At 42.8% G+C, this 15,019-nt stretch overlaps 1 protein-coding gene across 3 annotated transcripts in view; it reads right to left on the bottom strand.

Annotated features, from left to right (window-relative positions):
* The window catches only part of gtdc1 (glycosyltransferase-like domain containing 1), a 123,067-nt gene that overhangs the window by 51,313 nt on the left and 56,735 nt on the right, over positions 1–15,019 (bottom strand). For all 3 annotated transcript variants that reach the window (XM_030081221.1, XM_030081222.1, XM_030081223.1), the window contains exon 5: positions 3,004–3,117. In XM_030081221.1, coding sequence (XP_029937081.1) covers positions 3,004–3,117 — 114 coding nt within the window. The remainder of the gene's footprint in view (positions 1–3,003; positions 3,118–15,019) is intronic.

Raw genomic sequence — 15,019 nt, forward strand, 5'->3', positions numbered from 1 at the left:
TCGCCAAGCTTCAAGGACATTCTACCAGCTGTCCACTCCTTGAAAAACAATAAGTGCCCTGGCACTGACAGCATCCCTGCTGAACTCCTGAAAGAGGGAGGGTACCTCTGTACAAGGACCATCCACCAATATATCACGAGGGCCTGGGAAGACGAGACCATTCCCCAGCAGCAGAAGGATGCCAACAGTGTCGCCATTTACAAGAACAAGGGTGACAAGTCCATCTGTGGCAACAGCAGGGGGATAGCACTCCCTGCCATTGCTGGAAAGGTCCTCACCAAGGTCATGCTTCTGAGGCTGATCAATAGCATCACAGAGGAATTGCTCCCTGAATCGCAGTGCGGGTTCAGAAAGAACAGGGGTACGGTTGATATGATATTCACAGCACGGCAACTTCAGGAAAAGTGCCGGGAACAACACCAGAACCTGTTTACAGCATTTATCGACCTCTCCAAGGCCTTCGACACTGTCGACAGGGAGCTCCTGTGGAGTGTGCTGGCCAAATTTGGCTATCCAGACAAATTTGTTAACATCCTCTGCCAATTCCACAATAGGATGATGGCTTGAATGACCATTGGAGGACAAAAGCCTGTGCCCTTCCCTGTACACACAGGTGTATGCCAAGGGTGCGTACTGACCCCTGTACTCTTTAACATCTTCCTTCTCTGTGTCACCTTGCTTCTTCGTAAGGAGCTGGAGCATAACAGTGGCATTGCCGTGGACTTTAGACTGGATAGAAACCTCTTTAATATCAGGAGGCTGCAGGCTACCACTACGCTGTCCAGAGAGCAGGTCCTTGAGCTGCAGTATGCTGATGACTGCGCTCTTGTGGCACACTCTCCAGAGGACCTCCAGTCCATCCTCGTGGTAGCTGTTTGGGCTTACAGCAGGATGGGGCTGTCTGTCAATATCACCAAGACAGAAGTGGTCTGCCAGTGGAGCTCCAGCACCCCACACACCCCGCCCAAGCCGAAACTCACACGCTGGAGGAGGAGAGGACTGCCAGAAGAGAACAGCAGAGAATCTGGAGGAACTCACCCACAGATGCCAGTACTGCTACCATTACAACTTACTCATATCCAACCTGCAATAAAATATATGGCTCTAGGATTGGACTCTATAGCCATCAGAGAACCAACCGTTAAGGACAAAAGTGGACGTCGTCATCAGATTCGATGGACAACCATAAGCATATATATATATATATGTGTATACACACACACAGTATATATATAGATAGATAGATAGAGGGTAAACGTCCGTATTAAGCCCACCAAATCTGCTTTTCAGACATTTTTAATATATACCGCCCCAATTTAAGCGAGAACATTTTAGTTAAAATGATAGTCTAATTTCTCATTTGAAGTGTCAATAATTCATTTATACCAATTTTTAATGTTTTTCTTGTTTAATATGTCAAAATATGTCAAAAGTCTGGCATGGGCTCAATGAGTACTTAATGTACCCTTTAAGCCCATGGGTGTTCCAAATGTCTCTACTCCTTTCCTCTGTCCTGTAAATGGCATTTGAAAGAGGCGTGATATATACACTACTCACAAAAAGTTAGGGATATTTGGCTTTCGGGTGAAATTTACGAAAAAAAAAGTTCACGCTACAGTGATATTATATCATGAAAGTAGGGCATTTAAGTAGAAGCATGCACTGGTGATTTCCTCATCTCAAACAATTTCTTGAAACAAAAGCCAACAACAGTGGTGGGTATACCACAACAAAAAATGTCAATGTCTCAATAACTTGTCATGTGCCCTTGAGCATCAATTACAGCTTGACAACGACGTCTCATGCTGTTCACAAGTCGATTTATTGTCTGCTGAGGCATGGCATCCCACTCTTCTTGAAGGGTGGCCCTCAGGACATTGAGGTTCTGGGGTACAGAGCTCCAAGCCTCTACACGGCGACTCAGCTGATCCCATAGGTTTTCTATGGGATTCAGGTCTGGAGAAAGTGCAGGCCACTCCATCTGAGGTAACCCAGTCTCTAGCAACCGTTCCCTAATGATACGACCTCGATGAGCTGGAGCATTGTCGTCCAGGAAATGAAATTAGGCCTGTGTTGTTCATGCAGGGGCACAATGACTGGATTAATGATGTTATTCAGGTAGTATGGGCTTGTCACTGTACCATTAGGGCAGTTCTGTATTGACTAGACACACCTGCCCACACAGTAACACCACCACCACCAAAGGCTCGTCTGGTGACAACAGTGGCTGATGCATAGTGCTCTCCTTGACGTCTCCAACATCGTTGGCGGCCATCATTTCTGCTCAACATGAATCGGCTTTCATCAGAGAACAGCACTGAGGCCCACTGGTCCCTCGTCCAGCGTAAATGCTCCCTGGCCCATGCAAGACAATGACACCTGTGCCTGGTGGTGTGGTCAGGTACCCTTGCAGGTCGTCTAGCACGCAGACCATGCTGATGTAAACGGTTTCGAATGGTCTGACGTGACACTTGGGTATATATATATATATATATATATATATATATATATATATACACACAGTACAGGCCAAAAGTTTGGACACACCTTCTCATTCAATGCATTTTCTTTATTTTCATGACTATTTACATTGTAGATTCTAACTGAAGGAATCAAAACTATGAATGAACACATGTGGAGTTATGTACTTAACAAAAAAAGGTGAAATAACTGAAAACATGTTTTATATTCTATTTTCTTCGAAATAGCCACCCTTTGCTCTGATTACTGCTTTGCACACTCTTGGCATTCTCTCGATGAGCTTCAAGAGGTAGTCACCTGAAATGGTTTTCCAACAGTCTTGAAGGAGTTCCCAGAGGTGTTTAGCACTTGTTGGCCCCCTTGCCTTCACTCTGCGGTCCAGCTCAAACTTTTGGCCTGTACTGTAAATAATATATATATATATATATATATATATATATATATATATATATATATGTATGTATGTATGTGTGTGTGTGTGTGTGTGTCACTAATTCATTCTACAGTAAGTCAGTATTTTACCATGAAGCCTGTGGGTCATCTTGACTGTGCTGCTGCTGGCCCTGCAGTGCACTGACGCCATCAACATGAGACACTTCTGCTGCCCTGCGAAGGAGCTTGTGATTTGGTAGGAACCTGGAGAGAGCATTCAGCAAGGAGAATAATCAAGTGCACGCTGAACACTACTTCTCGACTAATCACTGTTGCCACAAAAGCCTCTTTTCTCCTCAGCACTGTGTCCTCCTTGTGAATGATTTGCATCACACAACTGTCTCAACTGTAAACAAAGGATACTCCAATGCTACTGAAACCCTCACTGCCTGTGACCAGTTGCTTGCTTTCCTTGGAGGGAGCAAGCTGCACAAGGAGGATACCAAGCATGGCAGTATGCTGATGTCATTACATGAGGAATGGGAAACACATTGAAAGTGCTGGCGCTGGCACAAGTCTTTGTGGCTACGGTAAATTTATGAAGGCTGGAGTACTGTTTGGCATGCATCTGAGAAGCATATAGAGAATCTGGACATTTCTTGAAGCACTGCTGACATCCATGAATACAGCGTATTTGTCAAGAGCTTAACTTTTGTCTAATTGTTTAATGACATTACACTTTCTGTTATGAAAATATTTTTGCCCGTAATTCTGGGTTAAAAATATACAACAAAAAGTTTTAACTTTTTATTTTTTATTTTTAAAGGCCCCATGGCATGAAAAATGCAATTTTTGTTGTTTTTTGAAACTGTTCCTGTAAAACGAGTGGATTGCACTTCCGTTACTTCATGATGTCATGAAGACAGTGTCTCCGCCCACAGCCCGCCTCCGCTCCCCAGGCAACAAGCTCACACACAAATGTTCATTACAACTAAAAACACCAGACTTTGAACTATCGGTGTTCGCTAAATTTTCAAGTAGGTGGAGTATTGAATACAGACTAGCCTTGCATCTTACTGAGTGGATAGTGACTAATACAATCGTTATGTCAATGGAGTTTTCACATTTGCAAAAACACGTTACCTTTTACCAGACATTATTGTTATTTTGATTAGCATTACTCCGTACTGTGACATTTGCTTGTTAACATTACAACATATTTAACAAACATAACTAACCATTCTGAAACCATCCTGTAATAAACTGATTTGAGGTGGTTCGGTGTCTCCTGCCGTTTGTGATTCGGGATCTGAGTTGGGCTCAAACATGTATGGTCGTACAACAGCACGCTCAGCGGCAGCCATGACAATCTTATAGATCTATATAAGATGATAACTCCTGTTTACCGGTTAGCACTGTTTAGCAGTGTAGGTTTCAGTTACTTGCCTGCGATTGGCACGACCATATGTCACTCAGAAAACAGTCAGCCAATCAGTGGAGAGATGCTGATTCTCTCTTCTGATTGGCTAAACGAACTGCGCTGCCAGAGTTCCGGGAGAAAGGCAAGAGAGAGGAGCTGTAAAACTATATTTAGTGGGCCACAGGTACTCAAAACCACAAATACATCTTGTAGGGATATCAACAGTTAAAATAAAACCCTGGGAAAGTGTACAGCATGGGGCCTTTAAGAACTAAACATGAGGCATTTTATCAATGGTTTATACTTATAAAGAGTAACAAATACTGTGGTGACAATGAAATCATAGGTTCACAAATGTCTGTTGATCAGCACTGTAAGCAATGTTGTTTTACAATGTATATAGTCATTTGATGCCTGGAGGTCATCTAAATGTATTATTAATTTATTGTTATTTAATATTTTAAATGTTAAAATACATTGAAAAAGAGTATAAATCCTTCAAAAAAATGTAGGTGATTAAACAGTACATGTATTTAAAATGCTTTGTTTTTGCTTTCCCTGTTTTGTTTCTCTTATCATTTTATCCATCTCTGAAGCTATCAGGCAGGGTAAATTAAGTACACCTTAAGAGTTAAAATATCAGAAATCAATCCAAACAGACAGTATTTCTGTGTACAGGGTACTTCTTGGGATAAAATGGCTTAATGCCTGCATCCTTCTTCAGCTCCATTACCTATAGCACTTATCTCCTTGATCTAATACAGTCCTTTCAATGAGACAGAATGACTACTGTAATGAGTAATTATACTGCCTTAGGTGTGCAAAAATTAAAATAAAGAATGCATAGAAACATAAGGCTGAGCTTAAGGACACATTTTAAACACTGTCAGTCTCTATAAAAGCATCTATAAAGCAATTTAGAGTAGCATTTCAGAAACTAAGCAGCAATACATTACCTTACAAACCACTGATAAAAGTGCCAAAGGGGACAGAGTGGGTAGATGGATATATTACATAAGAGATCTGGACATGGATTCATCTCTCATGTACAGGCCTATTCAGATGGCTGACAAGGAGGCGCTTGTGGTTAGGTATGACCAATGGTTCTGCCTTGTGGGCCCCTGGGAAAATTTTACTCGATAAGCCATTTTAGAAATTGGATGAAGAGGTTTTGACTGGGGGCAATAAAAACATGGTTGTGCTTAGAGAGAGAGAGAGAGAGAGAGAGAGAGCACGAGAGAGGGGGGGGGGGGGAGAGAGAAAGAGAGGGGGAGAGAGAGAAAGGGGGGGGGGGATACTTAGAAGGCCACCAGTTATTTATAAATCAACAGCAATTTCTGTGATGACTCTATATGCATGTGAAAAGATGAAGGGGAGAGTCAAAGTCAAAAATCATTTGATCTAATTTTAGTTATTTGCAATAATCACAAGTGTCTCTCCCATTGTATAATGATAAACAGCATGGATCTTAGGCCATAGTGAGCCTGCGTTGTGCAAGAGTATGGCAGGATTTTTACTATGCAGTCAATTCGGAGGCAGTGTAGAAGCCACTGAATAATTGGGTTACATTTGCTTTATGCTGCCAAAAATGAGAGAGCCAGGCATAGTGTTATCCACATGCTATATCAATATTCTTAAAAATCCTAAAATATGGAGTCATCTAAAACTAACAGAGAGCTGTCATTCTTGTGATGGCTTACAGTAACAAACATACTATTTTTCATTTTCAAAAAAATTAAGCACTGAACAACAGTAAGCTTTGAACAAAAGCAATGTTTGTGATAGTGGGGTTAAGCCACTGCTAAGGTGGTCTACTAAAGGATCCCTGCTCTTCAGCTTTCAACGTGAAAATTGCCTTGGCTTTTGTTAGGTCAGAGTAAAGGTTTTTAAGCACTGAGGTTACTGTCCCAGGGGTATGACTTCAAAACAATCTCATCAGCATAAAGCTCCCAATCACAGCCATTTAACACCACTGACAGTGCTTTTGATGAGGGCCAGTCAGTCCAAAGTCTTGGTGGCATGGACTGAGCAGGTCATTAAAGCACATTAAGATCTACATTACAGTCATTATGAGCTGACCCTTTAAGTCAGAAGCAATTGCAGTCCATTCTCTCACTCAACTTCCCAGCACTTCTAGCAGGAACTCCATTCGTTGCCCACTCATTGTGGCATGGCCATCAGAAGCCGTGGTCAAAGGGCCTACGGGGGAATTCCCAAGGAGTGGTCTAACTTAGACAGAGATTAAGATGAAAAGTGAGTGAGGACGCTCTTTGCCTTCAGTCTAGTCAAGAGCATGCAAAGCTCAGTGCTGAAAGTGAATGAACTTGTCTTCTTTTTGTAACTGTTATGGAGGACAGCATAAAATTATGTAATTTGCATATGGCTAGCAAAATGTAACATCAGGACCAAGCAGATTATTCTCAGACCAGAAAAGCCCAGGCATCTGTTGTATAGTGTGCATCTGTAATACCCTGAAAAATGACAAATATAACCAGCCTTTTCGATATTTTCTTTCTAGGTTGAGCTGGGACATGTAAATCCCCAAGTGCTGTACATGTGGGAGATTTAGTTTGTTCAAAAACAATATGATATACAGAAAAACCTACAATGCACTACATATAAAAAGGCAGCTGATACTCAATGGCCTTGGCTTTCAATGTAATATGATATACTTCTGCATATCTGCTTCACAGAAGCAGCCTCCCAACTGTTTTGAAATGGGACTGCACTTACACAACGACAAAGGTAACAGAATATCATCTGCCATAGAGACTGTAGTCTTGTAATCTTAGTGCTGTGCCAACACTAAAGAAAGGTCTGGCTTAAGCCACTATCATTCTGCTCTAGGCAAAACAAACAAACAAATAAACAAACAAACAAACAAAAACAAATAAACAAAAACACTCTGTCCTGTATATATTTCTCTAGACCTATCACAATCATCTACGCACAGGATGCAGCAACCATGCCCTTGCAAAATAGTTAACAGGGGGAACTTATTTTGGTGTTCACTGGACTTGTTAAAACCACAGATGATTTAATAGCTATGTAGCACTTGCAGAAAGTTATTAAACCAATAACAAAGGAACTCACATGAAGTGGAATCGATCAGTACATTGGTACATACATACCAGCTTAGAGTTTGTTGTTTTCTCACTCAATGATGGGGAGTTTGAAAATGGTAACACACAGATCACAGAGGGGAAGAAGAATGCCTACTAAAATAGTTACCCTGGCTTATGCCCACAGTCTATATCTGGTGAGTCAGACTATAGAGACAGTGCACAAATAAGAAGGGATGGGAACTGACAATTGGTTCTGTGTCAGAACCGCTTCCAAATTTAGGGAGAACCGGGACATTGTTAAAAAACATAACTTTTGGTTCTTATCGGTTCCTGTAACAAATTTACTACACATTTGCCATAGACTCCACCATCTGTACGCAATGGACATGTGCTTGCAGAACAAAAGATGCCTCTGCAGAAACAAAGGTGAAAGTATGCTGGTACTGTAGCTTTCTGCCACTAAAAGATTCAGTACAGTGTAATACCCAGATAATTGGGGCACACTCTCTAGTCTCCCTTTTTAAAAATGGGGACCACCCCGTCTGCCACTCTGTGGGCACTGCCCCCCACCTCCACGCAACATTGAAGAGCCCGACAACATCCAGACCCTTCAGCCACCGCGGACCTCAGTGACATCTGCCAGGGAAATACCGTATTGGTCTGAATATAAGATGACCCTGATTTTAAGACGACCCCTCTTTTTCAAGACCCTTTTTTGGAAATATACTTTTTATATGGACATTCTGCGACACCAGCCCATGCTAGCTTTAAACTCAGCGCGGGGTATGTTGAGCTCTGTGGCAACTTCAAGTGCTTTTTGCTGCATCACAGCCCTCGTAATGGGCAGTCCTTCACTACGTTTCTCATTCACAAAATCGCACACCCTCCTGTCAGTCTCGTTGAATCGACCAGTTTTTGGACCATGAGAAGCCCTTCTCTGGCTGTGGGCATTTTTTAGCTCTTCTTTCTGAGACTGCCATCGTCTCACATTGCACTCAGGGCCAGGGTTAAGGGATGTTTATTTACCTTGACAGTTTCGGAGGTAACTTCAGAAAGCGTCCAACTGACAGCCGGAGTGGCATGTCAGCTGGCTGCCACATTCAACCGGGTGGCGGCGCACACCGGCCGGCCCACCTGATGCCGGCTGGTGCCGCGGCCGGCACCGCGCCCACCCAGTCAGATGTGCCGGATCTGACAGGTGCGCGGCGCACACAGACTGCCATATCTACCTTTCATCATAAATCAACTTTTGTTTATACGCAGTTGCAGCAGCAACATGGACAGTGACACAGACAACATGGTTGATTATTGATTGCGCAATGCGGCCATTTGCCGGTAATCGCGCTGCGCGCGTCAATCAATTTTGCAGAGGCAGGAGGAAAATTGCATGATTTACGTTGTATCCACGTTTGCGCGCTGCGTGCGTGACCATTCATGTGCTCGTGCATGAACGCCCGTACCGTGCTGGAGCACACCCCTTCCAACCGTACCAGAGAGGGGGAAGTGTGCTGTATTCAAGCACGGAACATATGCAAGTACAATACATGTGTATTTGCTTAGACCCCCAATATTAGACGAGGGCGTTTTTTCAGGGCATTTTCAATGGAAAAAACATCGTCTTATATTCAGATCAATACAGTAGTTGACCACCCCTGGTACCAGATAGACTTACAAGCCTCCTTATTCCTTATGCTCAAATATTGTGCTCATTATGGACAGTTCATGACTCTTACAGAAGTCAAACAAGAAAACACCACTACGGTTCAGATCAGGCGGGCCGTTCCTCCTACTCACCCCCCTCCAAGTTCCCCCATCATTGCCAACATGAGCGTTGAAGTCACCCATTAGCACCAGAGTCCCCTGATGGTGTTCACTAAGACACTTCCCAGTACCTCTAGGAAGGTGTGGTAGTCTGAGCTGCCATTTGGCACATACACCGCCACAACAGTCAGAGCTTTCCCTCCTGCTACCCGAAAGCCTCTCTGCCATGGGAGTCCCTACCAGGAGCAACATGCTCCCAAAAGCACAGCCCCAAGGGTCACACAAACCCCTCCACCAAGATAAGGTCCACTGCACCCACAACATATTATTGCATTTCCAGCAAGGAAACACTTCTACTAGGTCAAAACACTAGCTAACATTAATTTTTGCTGTATGACTGATGGTCCAATGTCCAGTGCTGTAACTTGACAGACAGAATAAATGATGAGCATGATGTTCTGTTTTATTCTAACAAGGTCTGCAGGTTTAACAGGTGATGTTGCTTCTATGGGTTTTTGTGCACAACAACGCATTTTATTGTTCCCATCCTTGCTTTTATTTATTTATTGATTTTTTTTTTTTTTTGGCGACATAACCATTCACTCGACTGATTTTGTTGCAATGGACAAGGATGTATTAATAAGTAACAATAATTATAATAAATGTTGCGCATTATACCAAAACATGGGTCAAAAATGAAGCTGTAGCAAGGTTTATGGTAAGGTTATTACATTCCTTCTAAACAGTTGAATCTCCTTTGTTTTGGAGGGGAATGTGTATATGTATGAATACTATTTGACTTTTGTGAAAAATGATATAGTATAGCTCTGAATTTAATACTCTGTATATAATTGGGATTCTGTTTGATAGCCAACTAACTGTAGTTAATTAGGGGTCCAAGCCCAAGCGCAGCGTGGCTCTCAGTACCAGCGGTGCTGGGAACTCTATTGTTTTTGCTTGGATTTTTATTATTTGGGGTCCAAGCCCGAATGGGCTGGGGGCCACGCTTGCAAGCGCAGCATGGCTCCCAGTACCAGCAGTGCTGGGAACCCTATTGTTTTTGCTCTGAATTTTATTATTATTATTATTTATCTATTTATTTATTTTTTAATTCTTCCACGCATAAAACTGGTACTGCAGCCTAAACCGTAATGATTGTACCTCAGGCGCAAAAAAGTTACACATGTCAATCAATAGGGGGTGCTATTCCAAGGGTCAACGCGTTTGGGCATGTAACTCCCAAACTGTAAGTCACACATTCAAATGCCTTATATCCATGTGTTCGGTGGCTGAAGACAAATCACATGATATAGGCCACGCCCATTTCTGCCTATACATTTTTTTTTCACAAAATCATGAAATTGCATAACCAAGAATTCTGAACTCCTCTTAGGCCATAAGTCCAATCGCCATTAAACTTAAGACACAGAATCTACCGACCGAACATGAAACTTGGAGGAGACATTTCCTATCCCCTTCAGAGTCTGGCCACCGAATTTGGCACTAATCGACCTATGGATGGCGCCATTTTTAGCGACTTTGAAGCATGTGGACCTGCTGGCGACCCCAGCTGAAATGATTTTTTACCGTGCAGCCCAAACCGTACGACTTATTTGAAAGAAATTTTACATGGCGGTTCAGACTGGTTTAGGTATCTCATTCACCAAAATGCACACACATCCACTACCAGGTGGCGTTATAATCAAGGTCAACGCATTTGGGCCTACAACTCCCAAACCATAAGTCGCAAATTCAAATGCCTTATATCCATGCATTCGGTGGCTCAAGACGAATCTCATGATATAGGCCACGCTCCATTTCCACCTATATATATATATATATATATTTTTTTTTTTCACGAAATTTGAGCAACTCAACTTTTCGAACTCCTCCTAGGCTGTAAATCCAATCCTCGTGAAATCTGGCACACAGAGTCAAAGCAAAAAGTTATCAAAAGAATTTTGATACGACAAAAAATGCCAGATACAAATTTTTTACTTCCTCTCCAATATGTATAAAACAGGAAGTGCCTGATATCTCTGCAACAGGTTTTCCAATCAACAACAAATTTGGCAGCCATTTGACCCATAAGACACTCAGTCGCTGTGTAAAATTTGGTGCAAATTGGCGTAAACTGGCCACTCTAAAGTGCTTTTTCCACAGTAAAGAATTTTTCTTCATTTGTCAATGAGAGTAACACTTATGCTCCATTTGGCTGTCGGCGGTCACAGCTGACACTCTGTTCTTAAGAGGATGTAGCAGACTAATTTTTGAAACCACAGGAAAAGGACAGATATCATATGAAACTAGACAATCAGCAGAATCCATTGGTACCAAGAGCCATGCTGGTGCTGGGGGGCTTGGACCCCGCTCATACCTGCTTGCAGGTCTAGTTTTTATTTTTATTTTTATTCTTCCATGCATAAAACTGGTACTGCAGCCTAAACTGTAATACTTCAGTAAACGAAATTTTAAGGGTTGGTCCAGTTGGTGGCACGTACCCCAGGCGCAAAAATTTACACAAGTCCACCAGTAGGGGGCGCTGTTCTAAAGGTCAACACGTTTGGGTCTATAATTCTCAAACCATGAGTCGCACATTGAAATGCCTTATATCCAGGTGTCCGGTGGCTCAAGACGAATCTTGTGATATAGGCCATGCCCATTTCCGCCCATAATTTTTTTCCCTGCAAAATGGCAAAATTCACAGTTTGGCGAAATTCGAGCTCCTCCTCGACTGTAAGACCGATCATTACGAAACTTGGCACACCATCAAAGCACCCCAAACAAAGCACCATCTAGTGGTTGATTTGTGTCTTATGGATCAAAATTTGGTGCAAATCCGCCACTAGGTGGCGTGGTTATGCTAGTTCATCTATATCTCAGGAATATTTGGTCCGATTTACACAAACACTACACTTGGTATTCAGGAAGTGGGCTAAAAATAGTTTCAAAGTGAGGCTTAATTCTGGTCTATACACCTGCATAAAATGGCCTATTTTGATGTGAAATGGAATTGCAGCTGCATCACTGCTCTGGACCTGAGGCTTGACTGAGACAGGTGGTCCTGGGGGTCCGACTTGCTTGGGCTCCGCGGGGCGCTGGGTCCGACTTGCACAGGGGGACCCGGCTCATACCTGTTTGCAGGTCTAGTTTGTTCATGTAATTTATTTCAGGTCCACAGGACTAAACTGGATTTGCTCTCAATTCAATTTAATTTCTTTTTGAACTCAAATAATGTGAAAAGAATTGGAATCAGAAATCACCTAAATCAACCATTCATCGGATCATCAAGAACTTCAAGGAGAGAGGTTCAATTGTTGTGAAGAAGGCTTCAGGGCACCCAAGAAAGTCGAGCAAGTGCCAGGACCGTCTCCTAAAGTTGATTCAAATGAGGGATCGGGGCACCACCAGTGCAGAGCTTGCTCAGGAATGGCAGCAGGCAGGTGTGAGTGCATCTGCACACACAGTGAGGCGAAGACTTTTGGAGGATGCTAAAGTTGTCGCATGTGAGGAAGCGCTTTACCCTGCCCGCATGGTGCCTATATAAGGTCAGGGAACACCCTCAATGAATATGCAAATATACCACAGACACGATGGAGCAAGAGTTACTCATCATCGTGAGCCAATAGATCCTGCCGGTCTCTGAAGATCCGTTCCCTCCGGAGTCTCACGTGCCCCAAGTCCTCCAGCAGTGCCAGATAAGGCATTGTGCGTTTTTACGCATTGTGAGTAAGGGCCCTTTTATAGCCACTCATCACTTGATTTTCTGAACAGTAACAGGTGTTGTAGCCTAATTGATAAGCAGTTTTGTGCTTCATGTCATTTTAATTACAATTCTTATTAATTTTAAATGTTATGGCACATTTTGGGAACATGGTTAGGCTACTGTCTGCCTTATTGTTTAGGCTATATGAATGGATTTCATACAAACATTTTAGTTTCACAATAATGTGCGCGCGCACGTGTGTGTGTGTGTGTGCGTGCGTGCGTGGGTGTGCACTCCCGGGATTATCTATATGAGTTATGCCTCGTTCTTCATTTTCTCCAATATATCCTTCATATACAATATGTGATGGGTAATATTTGATTACAGTTGTCCCTCGCTATAACGCAGTTCACCTTTTGTGGCCTCGCAGTTTCATGGATTTTTTTTTAGTGCAATTTTGCATGCTTTTTTTTTTTTTTTTACAGCGCATTGTGTTCTGCGTCGTTATTTTTCTACGAAGGTTTGAACTTTGAGAGTGTTTAAACAAGAGAGACAAGTGAGAAAATGTTAATGCCTGTCTGAGAAAAGTGTATCAAGTGTGTAGTGAGGGGTTTTACAGCCTTAAAACATCTATAATTGTGAAAAATAAAGCTGACTACTTCGCGGATTTCGCCTATTGCGGGTTGTTTTTAGAACGTAACTCCCGCGATTAACGAGGGACCACTGTATTTCACACAAATGTATCAATTTCACATATTTTCTGTGATTTCATCCTTCTGCTGTTGGCGTCGCAGTTTCCTGTTTCTCCAGATTTTGTGCGTACGCCAGGGTCAGAGCTGCCGTGGAGGTGCGCACATTCTCCCGTCAAGTTCGTTTTTTATAAATCCCAAACGTTGCTTACAAAGTGGCGTACGCCCTCTTTTGTGCGTATGCAGCATTTATAAATGAGGCCCGGCCCCTGGTCCCGGCAACCAAGAAGGTTCATTCTGTACCCCCAAATGACTACAGACCAATTGTACTGCCCTCTCATATCATGAAGATTATGGAGATTGTCCAAGTATACCTTAGACCACAGCAGGGGCGGGTCCAGAAATTTTTCAGGTGGGGGGCACAGGGGGTAACAACAATTAATCTGGGGGGGGGCCGCCCAAAAGTAAAATGAAGGCTGCCACCAATCGCCCACTTCAATATTTATATTGTACAGTTACACACTGTTCATTTTCATCTTGCTTTTCTTGACCCCATTAAATCTGCTGGGTGTACTCTTACCAAGTTTAACACACAGAACAGCAGGATGTTTGCTGTACAGAGTTAGCCAGAAGTTAGTGCTCCTTGCTCTGTATAGTGAACATAGCAGTTCTGTGTAGTAATTAGTTTTGAGCACCACTTAAATTCTTACAATGTAAAAATAGCCTATAATAATAAAAACAAATAAAATAAAAATGTGAAATAGAATTTAAAAAAAAATAAAAAGCTCAGTGTTCTGTGTAGTTATCAGTTTTATTAAGACTAAGCACAATCATCACAATGAAATTTAGAGCAGTAGTGCTCAGCTTTGTACAGTAAACACAAGTGCAGTGTGCAGTAATCAGCTGTAAGCACCACTTAAATTTTCACAATGAAACAACAATCCTATACCATGGGTCTTCAACTGGCGGACCGCGGTCCACATCCGGACCCAGAAAGAGTCCAGTCCGGACCCAAGCCCGATAGCTAAAACCCATGAGTTTTTTTCTCTCTTGCTCTCTAGCGGTGCAGATAACTGCATGAGCCGCTTCGGGTAGTGCATTACCTCACTTGCTAGCCAATCAAATTAGACCTCTGACACGACGCTAGCCAATCAAATCAGACCTCTGACTCGACACACATGGTCACGAAGCTTACCGAGCATTTCCGAAGTTGATTACTGACCGCTACTGCATGACAAGGCCGAGCACGGACTCCACAGCTCCCCGTGTGCTCCGGGGGTCCGTTTCCCAGAGCAGGTTTAGTGAAAACTCTGAGTCTGTTCACCCTGAAATGAGGGAAACTCTGAGTTTTCCGTTTCACAAAGGGAGGTAACTCAAAGCAGAGAAAGAGGGGTAACTCTAGCCTGTTTCACAGAGGGAGGTAACTTAAGCTCTCGGTCAGTTACTGCAGTAACAGACTCCATGAAACTAACCTGGTCGGGACCAGGTTTTTCTCATGAAACCTCGAGTTTCTCTCTGTGTCCGC

Source organism: Myripristis murdjan, chromosome 21 (genome assembly GCF_902150065.1).
Source record: "Myripristis murdjan chromosome 21, fMyrMur1.1, whole genome shotgun sequence".
NCBI lineage: Eukaryota > Metazoa > Chordata > Actinopteri > Holocentriformes > Holocentridae > Myripristis > Myripristis murdjan.